This window comes from Microchirus variegatus (assembly GCF_963457635.1).
Source record: "Microchirus variegatus genome assembly, chromosome: 23".
NCBI classification, from domain to species: domain Eukaryota; kingdom Metazoa; phylum Chordata; class Actinopteri; order Pleuronectiformes; family Soleidae; genus Microchirus; species Microchirus variegatus.
In genome coordinates, this window is record NC_139824.1 from 14,982,325 (window position 1) to 15,004,325 (window position 22,001).

At 42.0% G+C, this 22,001-nt stretch overlaps 1 protein-coding gene across 1 annotated transcript in view; it reads left to right on the plus strand.

Annotated features, from left to right (window-relative positions):
* ank2a (ankyrin 2a, neuronal) overlaps positions 1-22,001 on the plus strand; it is a gene marked incomplete at its 5' end in the record, with an annotated part of 56,442 nt that overhangs the window by 10,771 nt on the left and 23,670 nt on the right. Inside the window, 31 exons of the mRNA XM_083909641.1 lie at positions 71-169; positions 284-481; positions 567-665; positions 811-909; positions 996-1,193; positions 1,274-1,372; positions 2,068-2,166; positions 2,252-2,350; positions 2,437-2,535; positions 2,627-2,699; positions 3,220-3,346; positions 4,099-4,174; positions 4,296-4,399; positions 4,730-4,765; positions 5,899-6,123; positions 6,254-6,352; positions 6,697-6,851; positions 7,712-7,923; positions 8,003-8,210; positions 8,325-8,421; positions 8,994-9,222; positions 9,316-9,441; positions 9,533-9,655; positions 9,749-9,781; positions 9,876-9,897; positions 11,243-12,382; positions 18,344-20,419; positions 21,027-21,104; positions 21,284-21,415; positions 21,548-21,688; positions 21,771-21,981. Of these exons, the coding sequence (XP_083765767.1) occupies positions 71-169; positions 284-481; positions 567-665; positions 811-909; positions 996-1,193; positions 1,274-1,372; positions 2,068-2,166; positions 2,252-2,350; positions 2,437-2,535; positions 2,627-2,699; positions 3,220-3,346; positions 4,099-4,174; positions 4,296-4,399; positions 4,730-4,765; positions 5,899-6,123; positions 6,254-6,352; positions 6,697-6,851; positions 7,712-7,923; positions 8,003-8,210; positions 8,325-8,421; positions 8,994-9,222; positions 9,316-9,441; positions 9,533-9,655; positions 9,749-9,781; positions 9,876-9,897; positions 11,243-12,382; positions 18,344-20,419; positions 21,027-21,104; positions 21,284-21,415; positions 21,548-21,688; positions 21,771-21,981 (6,812 nt within the window). The remainder of the gene's footprint in view (positions 1-70; positions 170-283; positions 482-566; positions 666-810; positions 910-995; positions 1,194-1,273; positions 1,373-2,067; positions 2,167-2,251; positions 2,351-2,436; positions 2,536-2,626; positions 2,700-3,219; positions 3,347-4,098; positions 4,175-4,295; positions 4,400-4,729; positions 4,766-5,898; positions 6,124-6,253; positions 6,353-6,696; positions 6,852-7,711; positions 7,924-8,002; positions 8,211-8,324; positions 8,422-8,993; positions 9,223-9,315; positions 9,442-9,532; positions 9,656-9,748; positions 9,782-9,875; positions 9,898-11,242; positions 12,383-18,343; positions 20,420-21,026; positions 21,105-21,283; positions 21,416-21,547; positions 21,689-21,770; positions 21,982-22,001) is intronic.

Sequence of the window (22,001 nt, forward strand, 5' to 3'; positions counted from 1 at the left end):
GCAATAAGCATTCACGTTTGTCTTTGCAGCAGCTGTATTAACAGACCTCGTACACGTTGTCCGTCTGCAGCGTGGCGAGACAGCTCTCCACATGGCGGCACGAGCAGGTCAAATGGAAGTGGTTCGATGTTTGCTGAGAAACGGAGCGTTGGTGGACGCCATGGCCCGGGTGAGTCAGCAGTTATGAGAGGAATGAATCAACATCTACTAGATTCAGTGGATTACTCATCCAAAACCTCTTCCTCTCCCCTTTCTTTCTTTCTTTCTTTGTTTATCATTTTAGGAGGACCAGACTCCCCTCCACATTGCGTCCCGTTTGGGTAAAACCGACATCGTCCAGCTGCTTCTCCAGCACATGGCCCACCCGGACGCTGCCACCACCAACGGGTACACGCCGCTGCACATTTCAGCCAGGGAGGGCCAGGTGGAGACTGCTGCTGTGCTGCTGGAGGCCGGAGCCTCACATTCAATGGCCACCAAGGTGAGTGGAGGAGAGGATGCCAAAAAAAAAGGACGTTTGGACATGCAAATGTAAGATAAACTCTATAAATCTGATCACTTTACAGAAAGGATTCACTCCATTACATGTAGCTGCAAAATATGGAAGCCTTGACGTAGCAAAACTTCTCCTCCAGCGCAAAGCTCTTCCTGATGATGCTGGCAAGGTGAGCTGAAGATGCTGCATGTACAGTATCATCGGAATATAGCAATTTCTATGTCATGAAACCAATACAAAACAAACATAATCTGCTTCATAACAGTAAAAAAATCAATGCTCTAATGAAATTCCTTTTCTTCTTCTTCTTATAGAACGGTCTAACTCCACTACATGTTGCAGCGCATTATGACAACCGAGAGGTCGCCCTGCTTCTGCTCGATAAAGGGGCATCGCCTCATTCTACTGCAAAGGTTAGACCGCCGATATTAAACGTACTGTTTCTTTAGATCGACGCTGCCGTGGTGTCTTAACTGCTCGTTTTTTCCTTCTCGTCCAGAACGGCTACACTCCTCTCCACATCGCGGCCAAAAAGAACCAGAAGAACATCGCGTTAGCGCTGCTGCAGTACGAGGCAGAGACCAATGTTCTTACCAAGCAGGGAGTCAGCCCTCTGCACCTGGCAGCGCAGGAAGGACACGCCGAGATGGCCGGTCTGCTGCTGGGCAAGGGAGCTCACGTCAACACGGCCACCAAGGTCTCACATATGAGACAGAAAAACATATTCAGAGGTCTGTGTGCATAAAGTAATCAATGTCCTTTTTGTGTCCGTTACAGAATGGACTGACTCCTTTGCATCTCGCAGCCCAAGAGGACAGAGTCAGTGCGGCAGAAGTTCTGGCCAAACACGATGCCAACTTGGATCAGCAAACCAAGGTGCAAACACATATAATAACAAATATACTGGTGGAGACTCCAGGGCTACATTTGTACATGATCATGACACAGTAACACAGAAGTTATACAAGTAGAATCAAATTATTAGTGATATTTGCACGAGTGAAGCCCAAAAACAGTCATTTTCATCACATTTTAAGATTCATTTATATTATTATATATATATTTTAACCATAAAAGGCCCATTTTTTCAGAATAACTTTCAACATCTAGCAGTTATTTACAATTTACTGCATGTTAAAACAGTGTATTAACACAATAAAATGAAGGAAAAACATGAACACTAGATTTCCTGTGTTAAATTTGACATTTGAACAGCATAAAACACACTTTTTTTTTTAGTTTTTGTCTCAATGTCCAAAAACTATGAACAGGTGATTTTCCAACTTTTTCCTTTTCTGGCGACAAAGACGCTGATTCGTTAGCTTCCTGCAACAGCGCTAGTGCAATTACCGTAATAACTGCATGTTGGCTTTGACGTGCAACTTCTCAGCTTTAAGAAACCGTTAGATTTTTCGCGTAATGACGGTGACGCAAAGTGCGCTTTTGCACGAATGTGTCATCTGCGATATGCTCAGTGTCGAAGGGTTAATTCTCCTGCCTTGAAAAATCATTAAAATCAATGAAGTAGATTTGTGAATAACTGTCTGTCTTTGTGTCTGTGTGAACGACAGCTCGGCTACACCCCTCTGATCGTGGCCTGTCACTACGGAAACGGCAAGATTGTGAACTTCCTCTTGCAGAACGGTGCCAGCGTCAATGCCAAAACCAAGGTAGATGTTAAATCTGCAGCACAACGACAATAATCACAGTTTTCATATAATTAACCACATTAAATCATATGTTTTTGTTCTGCAGAATGGATACACACCACTTCACCAGGCGGCACAACAAGGGAACACACACATCATCAATGTTTTGCTGCAGCATGGGGCCAAACCCAACTCTACCACAGTGGTTAGAAATAAAGAAAAATTTGAATTTTTGTCAACACGTTATTATGATTCGTCTGCAAACTCACTCTCTGACCTGTTTCCTGTCAGAATGGAAACACTGCTCTGTCCATCGCCAGACGCCTGGGTTACATTTCCGTGGTCGACACGCTGAAAGTCGTCACTGAGGAAATCATCACGACCACAACGGTAAACGAAATCATTTTCATCACTTCATTTTCTCCACATTTTTTACAAATCTGAGATGATAATTTCTGTGTTTTCTGGGGCGTCGCATCAGACGGTGACAGAGAAACACAAGCTGAACGTCCCAGAGACCATGACTGAGATCCTCGATGTTTCCGACGATGAGGGTGAGTCTTATCTCTCAGATAATGAATGAATACTGCGTCTCATGAAACCCAGTGTTGTCTGAGTGTCTGCGGTAAAAGTTCAGAGATGTGTGTCGGAGGTGAAGCTGTGGTTCTCAGTTGTCGTATATGTTCCGTAGCTCTGAGGCTGGAGGACGAGCCTTTATTTGAGATGTCTGTGCAGTTGGAAGGTACCGCCCAAAGCTCGGCGTGAGCCTCTGTTTGTGCTCATCTAACTCATAAGCATGATACACCAAGGAGTTTTCAGCCTTTTACTCTAATCTCAAGACTTTCTAGGATATGATTAGCTTTTCGAACATTAAATATTGCAGTGATGAAAACTAACTGCATGAAGTGGATGATTGAGAAATGATGTAACAGTATGATTATGGGACAAGTGCATGCAGGCAGGAGTGAAACGACGAGGGCTGTGGGCACATTATTTTATGCAAGACTTTCCATAATTTCATGGTCTAACAATGTGTGTTTTTATTCAAAATGACACATCTTGATCTCCCCCCAGGTGAGGACACGATGACGGGTGACGGCGGGGAGTATCTGAGAGCAGAGGATCTCAGAGAGCTGGGCGACGACTCGCTTCCGGGACACTACCTGGACGGTTTCAGCTACATGAGCCACAACCTGGACAGGTCAAAAATTACATTACAGGCTAAACTGGCGGCGTTGATGATGTATTAGTACACAAAAAAACACCAAAAAATCGATTGAATGGAAGAATAAGGAGCTTGGATGAAATCTGTGAACCAAGATTGGAAAGAATCTCTAGGTTGTGGTGGAGTTTGAGGAGTTCAAATGACCATCCATCCATCCACATCTTCTTCAAATATTATCTGATATTTACATATGTTCGACATTGTCGGAAAGCCTAGAAATCACACTTTCAGAATCTGTGAATAAGGGTTAGGGGTCAAAATGTCCCTCGGCCTACACTCTTAGAAATAAGGGTTCCAAAATGGTTCTTCTACAAGGGCTGAGGTTCTACCTGAAACCATTTGCTTCTGAAAAACCCTTTCCCGAAGAAAGGGTTTTTCACGGGTTCTTGGTAACACTAATGGTTCCAGTAAGAACCATTTTGATCCAGAGAACCCTTAAATAAAGTGTTTTAAAATGGTTCTTGGTGGAACCCTCCAAAAGGGTTCCACATGGAACCTTTATAAAAAGGTACTTGAGATTGAGATTGAATAATTGAGATTGGAAAAAGCGCCAGGCTTCATCAACACAACCATATGTTTTCCCAATGGGATTTTGGGAGGGTTATCTATGTTGTTGTACACATTATGTTCATAATATTGTATCTATTCATTTTGATTTTGATTAAATAAACATTATATATGAAAAAGAAAAGGTTACTAAAGTTAAATCTGGTATGCTTTTCCAACAGACAGCAGCACACTCCCATCCATAGTTTCCACCAAAGGGAAGGTCTTCTTATTGAAGACATGCTTACAAGCCACCAGGTGAGGTCAACACATCATTTACAGTGCACTGCTCAGGTTGTATTATATAATATATATATATGTTTTCTTTAATAAAGATGTTTGTGACTTTCTGAGTGACTGTTGTTTTGTTGGTCTGCAGGTGTCAGCGTTGGCTCGAGAGCACGATAAAGAGTCGTTCCGCCTGAGCTGGGGCGCTGAGCACCTTGATAACGTGGTGCTGTCCTCCAGTCTGTTACACTCTGGGTATTAACAAGTCACTCTCACACACACGCACACACACACACACACACACACACACACACACACACACACACACACACACACACACACACACACACACACACACACACACACACACACACACACACACACACACACACACACTTACATCCATGTATTCTCAAAGCAGAGACTGCATCTTTAGCTCGCTGTTGCTCATTGTCACACGTGCGAATTTTTGATTTTCTCATTTTTGTTGACTCTTTTCCGTGCCTCATTGTGCGTCCTCTTGTGTTGGCTGATTCTGTGATTGTGTATGTGTGTGTGTGTGTTTTTTGTGTATCTCGCTTCTAGCCGTTCCTCTCCGTGCCTAGACCATGACAACAGCAGGTGATACTATACACTTTATTTTGGCCACTCTTTTACGAAAAGTCTTTTCCGTCTCCTTCACTGTGCCTTTACTGTTCGCCTCATCCACTGATGAATGTTCACACTTTACGTGACGCATGATGGTTTATAACAGATGTTCTAATTTTGCAGATCTGCTGATGCGAAAACAATTAACACATTTTATTTTTGTTGATATCTAACAGCACTGTACAATCTATTTGAGGACAGACTCTAGTGTTTCAACATAACTCAATTTAGCCTAAAAAATAAGGCTGGTGTTATTCTATGTTTTTTTTATATATCAAATTCCACAATAATAATAATAATAATATGTACAATAATGTGGTGATTCAGAAGATTGTTGCTTATGTTTAGAGCATTTTGTTGGGGACTATTTTCAGCAGCAGATAAACACATGGTTTTGTTTACAAGAGAATAATGCACATATACAGTATATTTATCAACAGTTTTATTTAAATGTATTGGACAACAATGGAGGTCCAACGAGGTCCCATACACTGTCTATAGAATATAACCAACCTTATTCTTTTAGATGTGAATCAGTCTCTATAATGGTCTCAATTTGTGTTGACATTTCAGATACAGAGAATGAGAGTTAATTGTTTATTTGCCTGAAAATATTTGAATGAATTGATTGATTATTCAAACATATTTGCACCTTGACACATCGACAAAGACTCTTGACCTGCGTCGTCCTTCGTGCTCGTCTATCTTGCATTGGAATACGAGTAATTATTGAAGTTAATGAACTGCACTCTTAGAAATAAGGGCTCCAAAAGGGTTCTTCTACAAGGGCTGAGGTTCTACCTGGAACCATTTGCTTGTGAAAAACCCTTCTTGGTAACACTAATGGTTCCAGTAAGAACCGTTTTGATCCAGAGAAACCTTTAAAACCCCTTTCCTGAATAAAGGGTTTTAAAAGGGTTATTGGTGGAACCTTTATAGAAAAAAAAAAAAAGGGTTCTCCTATGAGGACAAGCCGAAGAACCTTATATGGTTCTACTTAGCACTTTTATTTCTAAGAGTGTACACCAGGCTAGAATTAAACATGATCTTGTCTTGCTTTTCCTAATCTGCACGCATTTTATCCGTTGCTTGGTCTTTTCCTTCAGCTTCCTGGTCAGCTTCATGGTGGACGCCAGGGGCGGGGCTATGCGCGGTTGCCGCCACAACGGCCTGCGGATCATCGTGCCGCCGAGGAAATGCTCCGCGCCCACGCGGGTGACGTGCAGGCTCGTTAAAAGACACCGCCTGGCCTCGATGCCGCCCATGGTGGAGGGCGAAGGGCTCGCCGGTCGCATCATAGAAGTCGGACCCACTGGAGCTCAGTTCCTGGGGTAAGTGTGTGTGTGTGTGTGTTTGAGTGAGTGAGTGTGGCGTCAAGGTTGTGTTTTTACACAGATGTGTGGTGGTGGTGTTCATAATTTCTTCTTGACTCCTCCTCCTCCTGTGCTGCGTATGGATCAGTAAGCTCCACCTCCCCACGGCTCCACCTCCTCTGAATGAGGGCGAGAGCCTGGTCAGTCGTATTCTGCAGCTGGGTCCTCCAGGAACCAAGTTCCTCGGGTAGGACCATGAGTGGTGGGGGGTCTCCCCCCTACACCAGTCTGGAATCCCGGTCGCATCCTCCCCCGTATTTGCTACCATGTCACCTTATAATTGTTTTTTGTTTGCCTGATATGTTATTTAAATGACATGTATCTCTTTTCTTGCACAATTTAAGGGTGTTGTCTTATTCTTTTGAGTTGTCCCCGTGCTTTCAGTTGTCGTTTTTAATGTATAGGTTTGTTTTGAATGAATATTTATTTTATTTATTTGCCTTTGTCCATGCATTAATCAAACCAAACATCGTCATATAAAGTTCCACAGCGATGCCAAACCTTTTGACTTGACTTGACTTCCCTTTTTAGGCCGGTGATCGTGGAGATCCCCCACTTCGCAGCTCTCCGGGGCACAGAGCGAGAACTGGTGATCTTGAGGAGTGAGACGGGCGAGAGCTGGAGGGAACACCACTGTGACTTCACTGAAGAAGAACTCAACCAGATACTTAACGGCATGGATGAAAGTGAGGGGACACATCCCATCACATCACATCACATCACATCCCATCACATCACATCACATCACATCATAGCATAACAAGCAGATGACTAAGGGCTATCTTAACCCTCAATCTCAACCCTTAATCTTAACTGGCCCTCAAAACCAAGTGTTGAGGGTTATTTTGTCACTTAAAAATGGGACACCCCTTAAATGCAGATACGTCTTCAGACTGTAGGGGGCAGAATAACGCGAAAGCTGCGTCCAGTCTGTCAACTCCAAAAAAGAAGAAGAAGAAGAACACATTTACGTCAGGATTATTTATTACGATCCGTTTGTCAGTCAAGTTATTAGGTTGTCAGTTAGTTATAAGATGATACTCATACAAATACCACAACCACGGACATTCAGCTGACAGTTACCACACACCACGACTTATTGAAAAGTAAACCATAGCAAACGGTGCGTGTGAGCCCCGGCCGGCTATTGACAAAAGATCGTAAAATAAAAATAATGTCAGTAATCCATAATATGGGCCTAAACTAAGATAATACAATGGTTTTCATCATTTTTATATCTCTATTAACAAAGAAAATACTTCATTTGTCGTGTACTCGTTTCGCTGCTTTCGACGCCATCTTTGTTATGTCAAAACACGCAATGCATTCTGGGTAGCCCTTGCTCCCAAGGGTGGTCTCGGAAAATCTCAATATTGAGGGCGATACAGCCCTTAAACTTGCCCCTTCAACTTAATTTTTCTGAGAATCGGGACAGCACTTGCACTAGAGGGAGCGCGCATTTTTGAGGTTGAGGGTTAAGATTGAGGATTAAGCAAGGAATTGGAATTCACCCTTAATTCTCCAAAATACTCTGTGATTTTTACAGAACTCGATTCTCCCGAGGAGCTTGAGAAGAAAAGAATATGCCGCATCATCACCCGAGACTTCCCGCAGTATTTCGCCATCGTGTCAAGGATAAAGCAAGACAGTCATCTGATTGGACCAGAGGGCGGCGTCCTCAGTAGCACTCTTGTCCCCCAGGTTCAGGCTGTTTTCCCTGAAGGCGCCCTCACCAAGAAAATCAGAGTTGGACTTCAGGTAAATACAGTGCTTTCACTGGTGTTATGGTGACTGAAGAAAGCTTTTTTTTTAAAGGTTAAATGTTAAACTGTTTTAGGCTCAACCCATCGACGTGGACTTGGTGAGAAAGGTTCTCGGTAACAAAGCCACATTTAGCTCAATCGTAACGCTGGAGCCGAGAAGACGGAAGTTCCACAAACCGATCACCATGACGATCCCTATCCCCAAGAGCGCCAACGCCGAGGAGCCAAACTTTGTGTACAGTGGGGAGACCCCGACGCTACGCTTGCTTTGCAGTATTACTGGTAAGTCAGGGATCAGAAACAGTCAATGATATGGAAATAAAAACGTCATATATTTGGCCTTTTTGTAATATATTTTTCTTTCTATAAATACAATCTTGTATTTCTGTGTTTCAGGTGGAACCACGCCTGCTCAATGGGAGGACATCACAGGCTCTACACCGCTCACCTTTGTTAACCAATGTGTTTCCTTCACCACTAACGTGTCGGCGAGGTAAATCGAAATACATTTACTCAAGTCAGGGCCGTTTCTAGCTGTTTGGGGGCCCTATGCAAGATACTATTTGGGGGCCCCTATTTTTTCAAACTTGAGGTAGAGATTCCTAACCTTCTCTGATTACCCCACAAACACTTGCATGCTTTGCAAATATATGCATCACAAATGCATCCAATACATGCAAATAAAGACAGCTACTTTTAATTCTCAAAATAGAATAGAATATGAGTCTGAACTTGCAGTTTGGGGGCCCCCTGGTGGCTGTGGGGCCCTATGCAGCTGCATAGTCCGCATATAGCAAAAAACGGCTCTGACTCAAGTTACTGTATTGAATACTTTTTTTTGTGTATTTTGTATTTTTTAAGTACAATTTAAAATCAGGATTTACTATGAGTTCTCTACTTGAGTACATTTTCAGATGATTACTTTTACTTCTACTTGAGTAATATTTCAAAGTATTGGTGCTTTTACTTGAGTACAATATTTTAGTACTTTTTCCACCTCTGCACATGATCAAAATCCAGTCACATCAATCCGGTATTAACTAAAAGTCCTCTTCGTATTTCTAGGTTCTGGCTGATCGACTGTCGGCAGATCCAGGAGTCGGTCAGCTTTGGCTCACAGCTGTACAGAGAGATAATCTGTGTCCCGTACATGGCCAAGTTTGTCATTTTTGCCAAAACACTGGACCCCATCGAGGCCCGACTGCGCTGTTTCTGCATGACGGACGACAAGATGGACAAAACGCTGGAGCAGCAGGAGAACTTCACAGAAGTCGCCCGCAGCCGAGACGTTGAGGTGAACAGAAAAGGGGAACTTTGTGGCAAAGGGTAGTTTTAGGTCTTTAATAGTTTGTTCTTCGTTAAATCAACTGTCGATCCACACTCACAGGTGCTGGAGGGAAAACCCATATTTGCCGACTGCTTTGGCAATCTGGTGCCGCTCACGAAAACCGGACAACACCACGTGTTCAGCTTTTTCGCCTTCAAAGAGAACAGACTGGCCCTCTTCATCAAAGTATGACGACAACGTGGATCAAAATTAAATTACATTTCTCTCAATGTTGGCTCAGAAATCTAATATATAGTCAACGAATGGCTTTGTACAGATCAGAGACACGGCACAGGAGCCGTGTGGTCGCTTGTCTTTCACAAAGGAACCGCGGACGTACCGAAGTCTGCACCACAACGCCATCTGCAACCTCAACATCACCCTCCCAGCATACTCAAAGGTGAGAGTTATGGATATATTTATGCAGCTAATGACTATTGTTACGACTCACTTATTTTAAATTGCCTCTCCTCTGTCGCCTTCTTCTCTCCAGGAGTCTGACTCAGACCAGGATGCAGATGATGAGGTAAATGATGTATTGATTTATTTACCTGCACGACAAAGAAATATTATCACTATTGGTCTGCAGCTAACTATGTTCTTTGATTTTCTGTTTACAGAGTGAGAAGAGTGACAAGAAATGTAAGCTGAACTCTCTTACAATATTTATATAGTATTCCAAAAACAAAAAATAACAAGATAAATATGACATAATTACAAAAGATATAGGTTCATTTGAGACATTTGGAAGAATAATGGCCATATTTGGTACCAGAGCTTAAATTGTATGCAGTTATATTGTGTACCATTAAGTAAAACACAGCATAATTTAGACTCAAACTAATTAGACTCGACTAATTCTGTAGTTACATGTTTGTTATTGACAGTTATGCTATTGCTGATGTGCTTCACATTCCCCTCAATCCAAACCCCACTGACTTCCTCCCACTTCCTGATTTGTTTTTTTTTAATGATTGCTGATTTCTTTTGCATTACTTGTTTTGTTTTTTTACAAATCATGAATATCAACATTTCTTTTAAATCCACTCACCATTGCATCGATTTTTAAAGAACACATTGTGAAAGGTTTTTGATTTATTGTAATAATAGACCAATATAACAATAACAACATGACCAATCACTATTTTCATCACATTTTTACCAGTGGCATGCAAAAATAATTTTACACATTACAAAAAAGACAGATTTTAACATTATTCACACCTCTCTTTACATTTTTACATCACGTACACATTTCATTTTCAACCAGATTTCACAAGTTTTTTTTTATTCATTAATTTACCGAGTTGACTATTTTAAATAACAACAGTAACAGGGCTCTAAGGTCACAACATATTTAATATAGATTGTATCGTATTAATAAAACAACACAACAAAACAAGGGAGATTGATTACTTGGCATTAACTACTAATTACAACTCATCTTGCTTACAAACCATGTTTATTTTAAAGTTTATTATGTTCTCTTTTTGATTTGAATTGATTTCGTGGCAGACATGACTTTTCATGTCAGTGACAATCTTGAGACTTTTCGTTTGTCTGTTATCTCTCATTCCTGTCCCTTTGGTGTGCGCTTCTGGTTCTGTTCATGTACACATTGTGTTAATGGTTATATATATATATATAGATATATATATATAGGGCTATAGGACTATATATATATGTATATATATATATGTATATACGTATATATATAGTCAAACAAATAAGATAAGATACCATTCTTGTCCACATTCTACTTACTCCACTTGGCTTTGCTTATGCTGTTGCTGGTCTACAAACCTCAAAACTCCTCCGGATAATCATCTCCTCTTTGGTCTTCTTTTCAAGAAGTCAACATTACTTACTCTGTGAACTGAAGATGGATTTTTTGATGGCATTGTCTTGACCACAGTTTTCTGCTGTCTCTCTCCCCCACTTCATTTGTCCCATATGTCCTTTACCCTTTTTTGATTATGATTTGAAGACGATGAATCTGAATCGACCGAGACGTTCTCCCTGAGAACGAACCAACAGCTTGACCCCGCAACCCTTGCGAGCCCAGACCTCCTCTCGGACATGTCAGACGTCAAAATGTCTGCCATCGTGATCGCAGAGCAAATACACGAAGCGAGAGCTGGGGCTACAGGGTTGGAAGAACAACATTTTGTCATAGTAAATCAGTACAAAGACAATCTGGAAAGTCACGGAAGACACTCTATACAGGACGCACAAAGAGGTGACACTAAAAAAGATCAGTGGGGTTCGTTTTGTGAGAAGGAACCGGTTTTTCAGGAGATCTGCATCGAGAGAAACCTTTCGAACGAAACCGCCGCACAGCCCAGAGACATGACGGACATGGTCTCACACCTCAGCATCGACATGGACGATTACCTCGAACAGAGATCTGTACTGATGAGCGGTTCGGAAGAAAAATCTATCCAAGAAACATTCGAACAGGTGGTTGTGAAGCGCGACGGCAAACGACGTCCCCCAGATATCAAGAAACCTATTAGGAAGAAGCTCAGAGAGAGAGAGCGTTCTGGTTGTAGCAGCTCGGAGGGAGAGCTGGAAAGGGTGAGCTCCGAGGAGTCTTTAGATGGCGATGTTATTCTTAAAGAGAGTGGCCTGGCTCCTGTTCCAGTTACTGAACCTCCAGCGTCTCCTCTAGTGGTCGAAACATCTATCGGATCTATAAAGGACAGAGTGAAAGCTTTGCAGAACAAGGTTGAAGCGGACGAGGGGCAAAAAAGTCCTCAAGTCAAAGTGCATGAAGTACAATCATCGATTACCACAAAGAGAGAGGCAGACCCTCCAGAGCTTCCCAAAGTTCCCAAGTCTCCCAAATCTCCCAGATCTCAGACAGAAAGACTGGAGGAGACGATGTCTGTGAAGGAGCTCATGAAGGCATTCCAAACAGGGCAGGACCCTTCAAAGAACAAATCTGGGCTATTTGAACACAAAACTGTGACTTCATCGCATGTAACATTTCAACATTCTTCGAAGGGGAGCACATCACAAATTCAGACTCAGAGCTTCACATATTCCGATCAACAGGATGATGTTATGATATGTGAAGAAACAGATGAACAAGGAAAGATTGTAAAATCTGTAGATGCAGTTCATAGTCAGAATGAAGGGGTTAGCTCGCAGAGAGAGACACTGGAGTCGTCAGAAAAGGAGGCCACGTCTGTGAAGGAGCTGTTGAAAACTTTCCAGTCCGGGCAGGATCCCTCAAAAACCAAAATAGGGCTTTTTGAGCACAAAGTAATGGAGTCTTCAACAATTTCAACAATGATATCACAATCAGAAGATTCTGGAGAAATACAGATGAATCAACAACATCATGTGGAACAGATAAAATCACAAAACCAGAGCTTTACTAGTACTGCCACCATATGTGACAAGACAAACGCAGAAGATCAACCAACGAGCGCAATTAGAGATACATCTGATAAATCCCACTTGTATTCAAATGGTTCAAAGACAGTAACATTTGCCGATACAGTTAGGTGCGATGATGGAGCAGTTATCCCACAGAGAAATGCACCAGAGTTGTCAGGTAAAGAGACAATGTCCGTGAAGGAGTTGATGAAAACATTCCAGGTTGTACAGGAACCTTTGAAAAGTCAAGTTGGGCTGATGGAAAGCACAACTGGTGCTTTGTCTTGTATTTCCACATTGACAACTAAAGCGGTTTGTCCTGAGGAAACGGAAAAGGCTGAAGACCGTCAAACCAAAATACTGAAACTTACCGTTTGTCATCCAGAGAGTGTTGACAACATCTGTGAGGTGTTAGATGAAGAGGCTGAAACAGTGACGCTAAGGAGAAGCATCTCTGGGGAATCACAACAATCTTCAGATATTACTTGTTTTGATGAGGCAGCAAAGAGTGTTGATGCATTACACTTGGATGATGGAAGGGTTGATCTTCAGAGCAAGGAGCACAAGTTCATGGGGGAAAGCCTTGGCATGATGCGGTTACAAGAACCAGTCATAAGAACTGTTAGGAGTTTATCTGAAGACTTACAAATCAGTCCTGATCGCAGACCATCTGAGGACTTCAGTGCTGACATAAAGGCTGAGTTGGAAGAAAGTCCCGAGTACCAGCTTTTCAAGCAGACGGCAAGAACCGTAGATGTTAATAATCAGTTTGATGTACCTGAGGATGAGACTTTAGGTCATGACTCTCATACAAATTCAACATCCGTATTGACTCCCTGCATTAAACGTTATATTGAAAAAGAAAGTGATAAAGATCACGAAATGTCTCCTGAGAGTCCCAAGCGTGAAGGTTTTGCTGAAACCTCAGACATTGGTGTAAGTATTAGAACCCATCATTCCAGCTCAGGGGAGAATGAGTATGATGAAGGACCTGCAGTGACCCATCAAATGACTACTTACTCTGTCAGGAGAGAAGTCAATGACAACATATCTTCACAGGAACAGGAAATCCATCAATTGTGGGTGGACAGTACCACAATTACCAATGAAAGCAAAACACACTTGACACAAATGGACACTGATATAACTGATGAGGAGCAATTTGAAGAAGTCTACACAGAGAAGAAAACATCTAGCAAGAAGATATCTCCTGTTGAAAAAGATATGTCAGGGATGTTGTCCTTAATGAGCAGTGATTTGGATCAGGATCTACAAATCAGTCCAGTGGCAAGTCAGAAATCAGAGGAGGATGTTGTTCAGGAACAATTTGAACAAATAATTTTACCAAAGGACAAAGATAATGAAATCACCGATGAATATGAAGGAGCAATAGTGGGCGGGGCAATGCAAGAAATGGGTCGTGTAACAATGGAAAAACAATCAGTTACAAGAGGAGTTGAAGAGTTAAAGAGAGACTCTGAAGAACCAAAAGCATCCACACAAGCAAAAGCTTCGGCAGACTTCCTTCAAGATCAATACCTTGAGGCTGGACCTGTGTCCGATAATTCAGTCAGAGGGGATACATTGCAGAATAATTTTGAAATACTACCCACGTTCAGTGATGAAATTAAAGGATCGACAGTGGAAAACATGGGACAACAAACAGATTTTGTTGTAGTGAAACATGCAGTCGCAAGGGATCGTAAAGAAGTAACACGTGTCTTTAATGAAACCCAATCAAAGTTGACCGAAGAATCTCAAATGAAGGAAGAATTTGTAGAGGAGAAGACTTTGCATCAACCAAGTACCCAAGTAAAAGACATGTCGGGCATGCTATCACTTCTGAACACTGACTTGGACGTGTATCTCAAGGACACACCAGTGAATAATAGGCCTACAGAGGAGGATGTTATTCAGGACACATTTGAAGAAGTTACTCTAACTCACATTCGGAAATTATCTACTGATGAGCAAATAACAGCTGTCACTAATGTGGAGGAAACGATTAGTGAAGAAGACCTGCAGACTAATGTGTCCACAGATCAGCATATCAAGGAAAATGTACTAACAGTACAATGGCAGCCAGAAAAAGAGAGCCGTGAACAAATTAAACTAACAAGTGATCATTTTGAGAATAAAATAGAGGGAGAGGCAACCAATGTGGTTGAAGTCAAAGAACTGACACCAAGTTCCTTATCAGAGACAGCATTCCAAGAAGTTTGCATCCAAAGAAATGCACACCAACAGCAGCCTAAAACTGAGAAGGATATGACAGGAATGTCTTCATTACTCAGTACTGACTTAGATCAGTATCTCGGTGAAAATCAAGTGACAGTGCAAAGGCAGCTACAAGAGGATCTCGTACACGAGAGCTGTGAACAAGTTATATTAACAAGGAATGATTCTGGGGACATGATAGCTGGAGAAGCAAATAAGCATCCTCAGACTGAGGTGGTTGATGTGAAAGAACGCACACCGAGTTCCTTATCAGAGACAGCATTCCAAGAAGTTTGCATCCATAGAAATGCAGACCAACAACAGCCTAAAGCTGAGAAGGATATCACAGGCATGTTGTCATTACTCAGTACTGACTTAGATCAGCATCTCAATGAAAACCCAGTGACAGTGCAATGCCAGCTACAAGAGGATCTAGTACATGAGAATTTTGAACAAGTTATATTAACACGTAGTGATTCTGAGGACATGATAGAGGGAGAAGCAAATATACATCCTCAGACTGATGTGGGTGGTGTGAAAGAAGTCACACCAAGTTCCTTATCAGAGACAGCATTCCAAGAAGTTTGCATCCAAAGAAATGCACAGCAACAGCAGCCTAAAACTGAGAAGGATATCACAGGCATGTCGTCATTACTCACAACTGACTTAGATCAGTATCTCAGTGAAAACCCAGTGACAGTGCAATGCCAGCTGAAAGATGATCTTGTACAAGAGAGCTGTGAACAAGTGATATTAAAAAGGAATGATTCTGAGGACAGGATCGATGGGCAAAGAAGTGAGAGTCTTCAGACTGATGTGGTTGATGCCAAGGAAGTTACACCAAGTTCCTTATCAGAGACAGCATTCCAAGAAGTTTGCATCCATAGAAATGCAGACCAACAACAGCCTAAAGCTGAGAAGGATATCACAGGCATGTTGTCATTACTCAGTACTGACTTAGATCAGCATCTCAATGAAAACCCAGTGACAGTGCAATGCCAGCTACAAGAGGATCTAGTACATGAGAATTTTGAACAAGTTATATTAACACGTAGTGATTCTGAGGACATGATAGAGGGAGAAGCAAATATACATCCTCAGACTGATGTGGGTGGTGTGAAAGAAGTCACACCAAGTTCCTTATCAGAGACAGCATTCCAAGAAGTTTGCATCCAAAGAAATGCACAGCAACAGCAGCCTAAAACTGAGAAGGATATCACAGGCATGTCGTCATTACTCACAACTGACTTAGATCAGTATCTCAGTGAAAACCCAGTGACAGTGCAATGCCAGCTGAAAGATGATCTTGTACAAGAGAGCTGTGAACAAGTGATATTAAAAAGGAATGATTCTGAGGACAGGATCGATGGGCAAAGAAGTGAGAGTCTTCAGACTGATGTGGTTGATGCCAAGGAAGTTACACCAAGTTCCTTATCAGAGACAGCATTCCAAGAAGTTTGTATCCATAGAAATGCAGACCAACAACAGCCTAAAGCTGAGAAGGATATCACAGGCATGTTGTCATTACTCAGTACTGACTTAGATCAGCATCTCAATGAAAACCCAATTACAGTGCAATGCCAGCTGAAAGATGATCTTGTACAAGAGAGCTGTGAACAAGTGATATTAAAAAGGAATGATTCTGAGGACAGGATCGATGGGCAAAGAAGTGAGAGTCTTCAGACTGATGTGGTTGATGCCAAAGAAGTCACACCAAGTTCCTTATCAGAGACAGCATTCCAAGAAATTTGCATCCAAAGAAATGTACACCAACAACAGCCTAAAACTGAGAAGGATATCACAGGCATGTTGTCATTACTCAGTACTGACTTAGATCAGCATCTCAGTGAAAACCCAGTGACAGTGCAAAGCCAGCTACAAGAGGATCTCGTTCATGAGAGCTTTGAACAAGTTATATTAAGAACTGAGGATCGGATAGAGGGAGAGTCAAAGGAACATCCTAAGACTGATGTGTTTGATGCCAAAGAAGTCACACCAGGTTCCTTATCAGAAACAGCATTCCAAGAAATTTGCATCCAAAGAAATGCAGACCAACAACAGCCTAAAACTGGGAAGGATATCACAGGCATGTTGTCATTACTCAGTACTGACTTGGATCAGTATCTCAGTGAAAACCCAACGACAGTGGTGCAATGCCAGCTACAAGAGGATCTCATACACGAGAGCTTTGAGCAAGTTGTATTAACAAGGAATGATTCTGAGGACAGGATTGATGGGCAAACAAGTGAGCATCTTCAGACCGATGTGGTTGATGTCAAAGATGTCACAACAAGTTCTTTATCAGAGAAAGCATTCCAAGAAGTTTGCATCCAAAGAAATGCACACCAACAGCAACCCAAAACTGAGAAGGATAGCACAGGCATGTTGTCATTACTCAGTACTGAATTAGATCAGTATCTCAAGGAAAACCCAGTGACAGTGCAAAGCCAGCTAGCAGAGGATCTAGTACATGAGAGCTGTGAACAAGTTATATTAACAAGGAATGATTCTGAGGACAGGATTGATGGGCAAACAAGTGAGCATCTTCAGACCGATGTGGTAAACATCCAAGAACCGACACCATGCTTCGTTTTGGAGACCCCACTTGAAGAATCTTACATCCAAACAAATGCACACCAACAACAGCCTAAAACTGAGAAGGATATCACAGGCATGTTGTCATTACTCAGTACTGACTTGGATCAGTATCTCAGTGAAAACCCAGTGACAGTGCAATGCCAGCTACAAGAGGATCTTGTACATGAGAGCTGTGAACAAGTTATATTAACAAGTAAAAATGTTGAGGATTGGATGGAGGGAGAAGCACATGAACATCTTCAGACTGATGTGGTGGATGTCAACGATATCACACCAAGTTCCTTGTCAGAGACAGTATTCCAAGAAGTTTGCATCCAAAGAAATGCAGACCAACAGCAACCTAAAACTGAGAAGGATATCACAGGCATGTTGTCATTGCTCAGTACTGACCTAGATCAGTATCTCAAGGAAAAGCCAGTAGCAATGCAATGCTATCCAAAGGAAGATCTAGTCCATGAGCACTGCAGTGAAGTTATGCTAACAAGTGATCATTTGGAGGATACAATGGGTGAAGAGGTAAATGAAGAAACAGCATTGTCACAAACTTCTGTTTTTGAGACAACTTTCAAAGAAGTTTACATCAAGAAAAAGGCAGAGCAACCCGTAGCTGAAAGGGATATGTCAGGAATGTTGTCATTGCTCAGTAGTGACTTAGATAGGCATTTCGAGGACAATCCAGTGGCCACACAAAGCCACTCAGAAGATGATGTATTGCATGAGAGTTGCAAGCAAATAATATTAACAGATGTCTCTCCTAAATATGAGATGACATCACCAGAGGAGATACATTTTAGCAATGAAGATAATAATAAGGATGTTTTGGAAAGTAGCTGGCACACACGTCCAGCCGATTTGGAGAACCTAAGCAATGTGAATTTTGACGATTCAGCCGAAGAGCCATGTCACCGGGATTCACTGGAGGCCAGTCCTGTCCTCGAGGATAGATCTTCACAAAAGTCACCTGATTCAATTGAGCCAAGCCCGACTGGATACTCCCCTTATCAAGACTCTCTTGAGGGAAGTCCCACTACATCAAGGGAATTGGAACTTAAAACACCCACCAAGACAGCTGTGTATGAGGACTATGCTTCCCAACTCAAAGCATGTTTTGCATATGACACAGATACGTATAGGCATGGCAATGAGCTTGATGAGGAAAGTGAGATTGATGACCATCGTTCCAACTCAGCAACAGAAGTAACCCATGGCAACATTTCGGACCTTAAAACGTGTGAAAGTGTGAACCTTCATATGCCCATAAGGGAAGACTCTCTTGACTCGGGGGATGATAATGACACCGCTAATAAACAGTTCACCCCAGAGGAGGAGATGTTTAAAATGGCTGCAAAGATCAAAACATTTGAGGAGATGGAACAAGTGGCTAAAATGAAGAAAGAGACAGTTGATCACAAAGGAAATGAGCTAAATCTCAACTTTGGCCCAGTTATGGAGAAGGTAGAAAATCTGAGTCAACTGAAAACTGTTCAGTCAGCTGATGGCGCACTGTGCTTGGACGCAACTCAGATAGAGGAACCCCATCCAGAAACATCTCAAATACACCGTAACAAAGATGCCAAAGAAACTGTCCATCTCTCAGTCAGTGACATGGATTATTCCAGTTGTGTGACAGATGAGCACCATTCAGGTGATGATGAAGTTGAATTGCCACTGACAGATGGTTCAGATTATGTTGACAGGCCTAGGCCTAAACAACTAGATAATGTCACCCCAGGGTTTGAGGGTGACAATGATTTTGCCTTCAATGCACTGGCTGGTTCTGAGAAAGAGCCAGACAAGTGCCCTGAAGCGAACAGAAGAACATTTTATGAAACGCGCGTTCGAACTCCAGGTGACGAGAAAAGCCCTGATCCATTTCAATTCCAAGAAGGAAAGCGATTTGAAATGACCAGAGGCGGTGCTATTGATATGACAAGAGGAAGTGATGAAGTAGAAGAATATGCACTTTTTCATGGAGCAGAATATTCAGTTGATGATGTTGTTGTTGCAGAAGAGACTGGGGAAGAACTGTCAGTCTTAAAGTCTGTAAGCTTAGAAAGTAGTGATTCTATTACAGACATAGCCCTTGAAGAGACCCACAAATCATCCATGACTCAGAGTGCTGATGACCAAAGTCCTACTCCTAAACCAAGAACTCTCACCAAACCCATAGAGGTCAAGCCAGAGAATAAAAAGCCACTTTCTGAAGCTGATCTTGGCAGCTCCACGGAAGTGCATCCTGGTTCCCCCATTGCTTTGGAGACACTAACCAGTGCTCAACATGAGACTGGAAGTTTGAAAGGCCTTGATCTAGACTACCTGGACTCTACTGTAGCTGAGCTTCAATCAGAGACATCCTCAATTGTCAATTCTGCATATTCTGAACAGAGCCACGATTCCACGGACTCCTCCAATGATGACGATGATGATGGGGAGGAGGACGATGAAGATGACCAGTGCTCAGTTATAGATATGTCTCTCTCAGTTGCACAGGCTGGTGCTCCAGTGTATGATCAGGACGTGCAATTATCTGAGGTTAAAAGAAAAGCAGATAAAAGCTCAACTTTGGATCGTAGGTCTAGATCTGAGGCTGACAGTGACCGAGGGAAAGCCTCCAATAAAGAGAGTAGGAGTTATTCTGACAGTAATCAGTTCTCTTGTGAATCAAGCGGCTCCTCTGTCATGTCTGCTCTGCAAAGGAAAGAAAGCAAAGTCTCTAAGACTACAGAAACATCAGTTAGGTCTTCTCTGGATACCGACGACATGAGCAGTGCGAGTCACAGGAGTCCAGATTCTGTTATCTTCACATACGACCTCCAAGCCTCACAGAGTTCATATTCTGATGACAATCAGTTGCCAATTGTGCAACCGTCTTCTGGAACAGAGAATGTATTTGAATCAAGGGCTGCCTGGGAAGACACGGTGGAAACTCAGAAGCAGAGAGTCAACGATGATGAAACACCAGAATGTATGTCAGGTATGGCCAGACCTATATGGGCTTTTGCTTTCCTCTTCTCGGCTACAGTACACCCGTTCCCTTTCCTTACTTCATTTAAATTTTGTGTTGTCTTCATGTGTTGTGTGATTTGTCTTGTCTCATCTTGCTTTGCATTTGTGTGTGTGTGTGTGTGTGTGTGTGCATGCGTGTATTTAAGTGTTCAAACGTGTGTGTTGAGTTTTGCATGTTGCCTTTTGCCATCTGTTTGTTTAATATGCAATCTCAAGATTGAAAAGCCAACGAAGAAGCTTCAACAATTTTGATGCATTGGTACGTGTTTTGCTAATACAGCATTACTAATATTAGCTTGCACATTGCTGTAATGTAATTGCTTACATTAGTTATTAGTTTAACTTAAATGTAAACAAATACTCATTGTCCATAGAAAAGTCAACTCTGAAGAGAGAGAATTCAACTTTTATGTTGTCATTCATGTCAACATCACAAATCACAGAGACCTCTACAAAGCATTTTATCTACACCTACAGAGAGTATTTTATATGGCTGGTATCTGCAATGTGACCATGATATTCTAGACCGTGATATTAAAATGTGTTGTTTGGTGGCATTTTTGTAGTTGATTGGCAGGATGATGCTGACAGGAAGGAAGAGACATTAGCTATCATTGCAGATCTTCTTGGTTTCAGCTGGACTGGTAAGCAATCGAATAATAACATCACTTTTTGGTTTGATTACAAATTCAAAATATTAATTTCAATATGAGGAGCAAACTCAAACTGATATAGTTGTGAGTAGGACTGGGACAATAGTTGCGAACCGCACTTTTATAGCAGCATTATTACATTTTTCTTTTTGTTTTTCTTAATCACCCAGAACTAGCAAGAGAACTGGAATTCAGTGAAGATGAGATCCAGTTAGTGAGAACAGAGAATCCTAATTCCCTTCAAGATCAGAGCCATGCCTTGCTGCAGCGCTGGGTTGAGCGGGAAGGTAAACATGCCACAGGTACATCTCATTTTGGTCTAAAATATTTACATTCTTCAGTTTTTCCTAATGACGTATTTCAATGCTGATGATATTCAGGATAATGACAGCAAGTTTGTTTTTGTTATTAATGATTAATAAATTGTTCCACAGAGGACTGTCTGATTAAAAGGCTAACCAAGATCAATCGCATGGACATAGTACACCTCATTGAGACCCAGATGAACAAGTCCATTCAAGAGCAAACATCTAGAACGTATGCAGAAATAGAGAAGACACTGGATCATAGTGAAGGTAGAAATGTCTCAAAGCACTTTTACCGCTTTATTTGTGTGTTTACTGGCACTCTTACTCATCACATGTGTATTTTTTCCAGTGTCAGTCGCCCTATCTTCAGTACAAGAGGATGCAGATAGTCCCAGAATTGTGAGAAGGGTGGAGTCGGATCGCAGACCACCTCCAGCTGTTTCTGAAGAGGACCTCTCAGTTGCCTCTCTTCTGGACATTCCGTCCTGGGCAGAGCCTGCTGGACATGTACATTCAGAGAGCATACATGGTGATCTGCTAGAGGAGCTAGAAATCCCACAGTAAGTCATAAGTCATATAT